This window comes from Odocoileus virginianus, chromosome 10 (assembly GCF_023699985.2).
Source record: "Odocoileus virginianus isolate 20LAN1187 ecotype Illinois chromosome 10, Ovbor_1.2, whole genome shotgun sequence".
Taxonomy (NCBI): domain Eukaryota; kingdom Metazoa; phylum Chordata; class Mammalia; order Artiodactyla; family Cervidae; genus Odocoileus; species Odocoileus virginianus.
The window spans coordinates 61723094-61724217 of NC_069683.1; the positions used below are offsets into that span (position 1 = coordinate 61723094).

The 1124-nt window shown below is 42.9% G+C and overlaps 1 protein-coding gene across 1 annotated transcript; it reads right to left on the reverse strand.

The window, feature by feature from the left end:
• Positions 1–266: 266 nt before the first annotated feature.
• On the reverse strand, positions 267–912 carry LOC110128223 (eukaryotic translation initiation factor 1). The gene has a single exon (XM_020878882.2). It carries the CDS (start codon positions 773–775, stop codon positions 434–436), a length of 342 nt encoding a protein of 113 aa, XP_020734541.1. The 5' UTR covers positions 776–912; the 3' UTR covers positions 267–433.
• Between the last annotated feature and the right edge of the window lie 212 nt (positions 913–1124).

The window sequence follows — 1124 nt, forward strand, 5'->3', positions numbered from 1 at the left end:
TTCAGTTGCTCAGTCATGTCCAACTCTTTATGACCCATAGACTGCAGCATGCCAGGCCTCCCTGTCCATCACCAACTCTTGGAGTTTACTCAAACTCATGTCCATTGAGTCAGTGATGCCATCCAACAATCTCATCAATAAAAGAATTATGAATATATTTTGTTCCTGAATCTTTTTATAACTTTTGAAAATTTGATTTAATATGTGCACTTATTTTGACTTTTATTTTATTTTATTTTTTTTTATTTTATTTTTTTTTTTGGCTCTTTTCAGTTTATTGCATGAAGGAGTTACACTAGTCCAAGTTAAAAGCAGACCCCAAATGGTTACATTATACAAGCTGTGAGGTTTTTAAACTTGTGACAAGGGACAGAAGGGAAATTCTACTCATTGCAAGGAAATCCTCACTTAAGCTTCAGTGAGCCAAAAGCACTTAAAACCCATGAACCTTCAGCTGGTCGTCCTTAGCCAGTCCAATCTCTACCAGGAACTGGCATATGTTCTTGCGTTGGTCACCCTGTAGCTGAATTACTTCTCCATATTCTGGATGCTCAATTACAGTACCATTGCAGGCAAATTTCTTCTTAAACGCCTTCACTAGTTTCTTTTTATCGTAATCATCAGCGATCCCTTGGACAGTAGTAAGGGTCTTCCTGCCGTTTCTCTGTTGAATTCTTATATGGATATAATCCTCAGTGCCAGCAGGAAGCAGATCATCACCCTTACTTGCATCAGCAAAGGGGTCGAAAGAGTGGAGGTTCTGGATAGCGGACATACGATACGATTCCTTTTCCTCGGTGGAAACGGCCTGCGGAAGGCGGCGGCGGGAGAAGGCGGGCAGGGGGGACGGAGCGTCGGGAAGCGAGGGGGCTCAAGGGGGAGGTTGCTGAGTCCTCGGCGGTGGCTCAGTGACTGGGCTTATTTTGACTTTTAATCTACTCATTATGTCCTTTTCATTATAGGGGACTGGAATGCAAAAGTAGGAAGTCAAGAAACACCTGGAGTAACAGGCAAATTTGGCTTTGGAGTACGGAATGAAGCAGGGCAAAGGCTAATAGAGTTTTGCCAAGAGAACGCACTGATCATAGCAAACACCCTCTTCCAACAACACAAGAGAAGACTCT

Coding starts and splice junctions, on each gene's coding strand:
- LOC110128223 (XM_020878882.2), bottom strand. CDS start 775: ATGTCCGCTATCCAGAACCTCCACTCTTTCGACCCCTTTGCTGATGCA.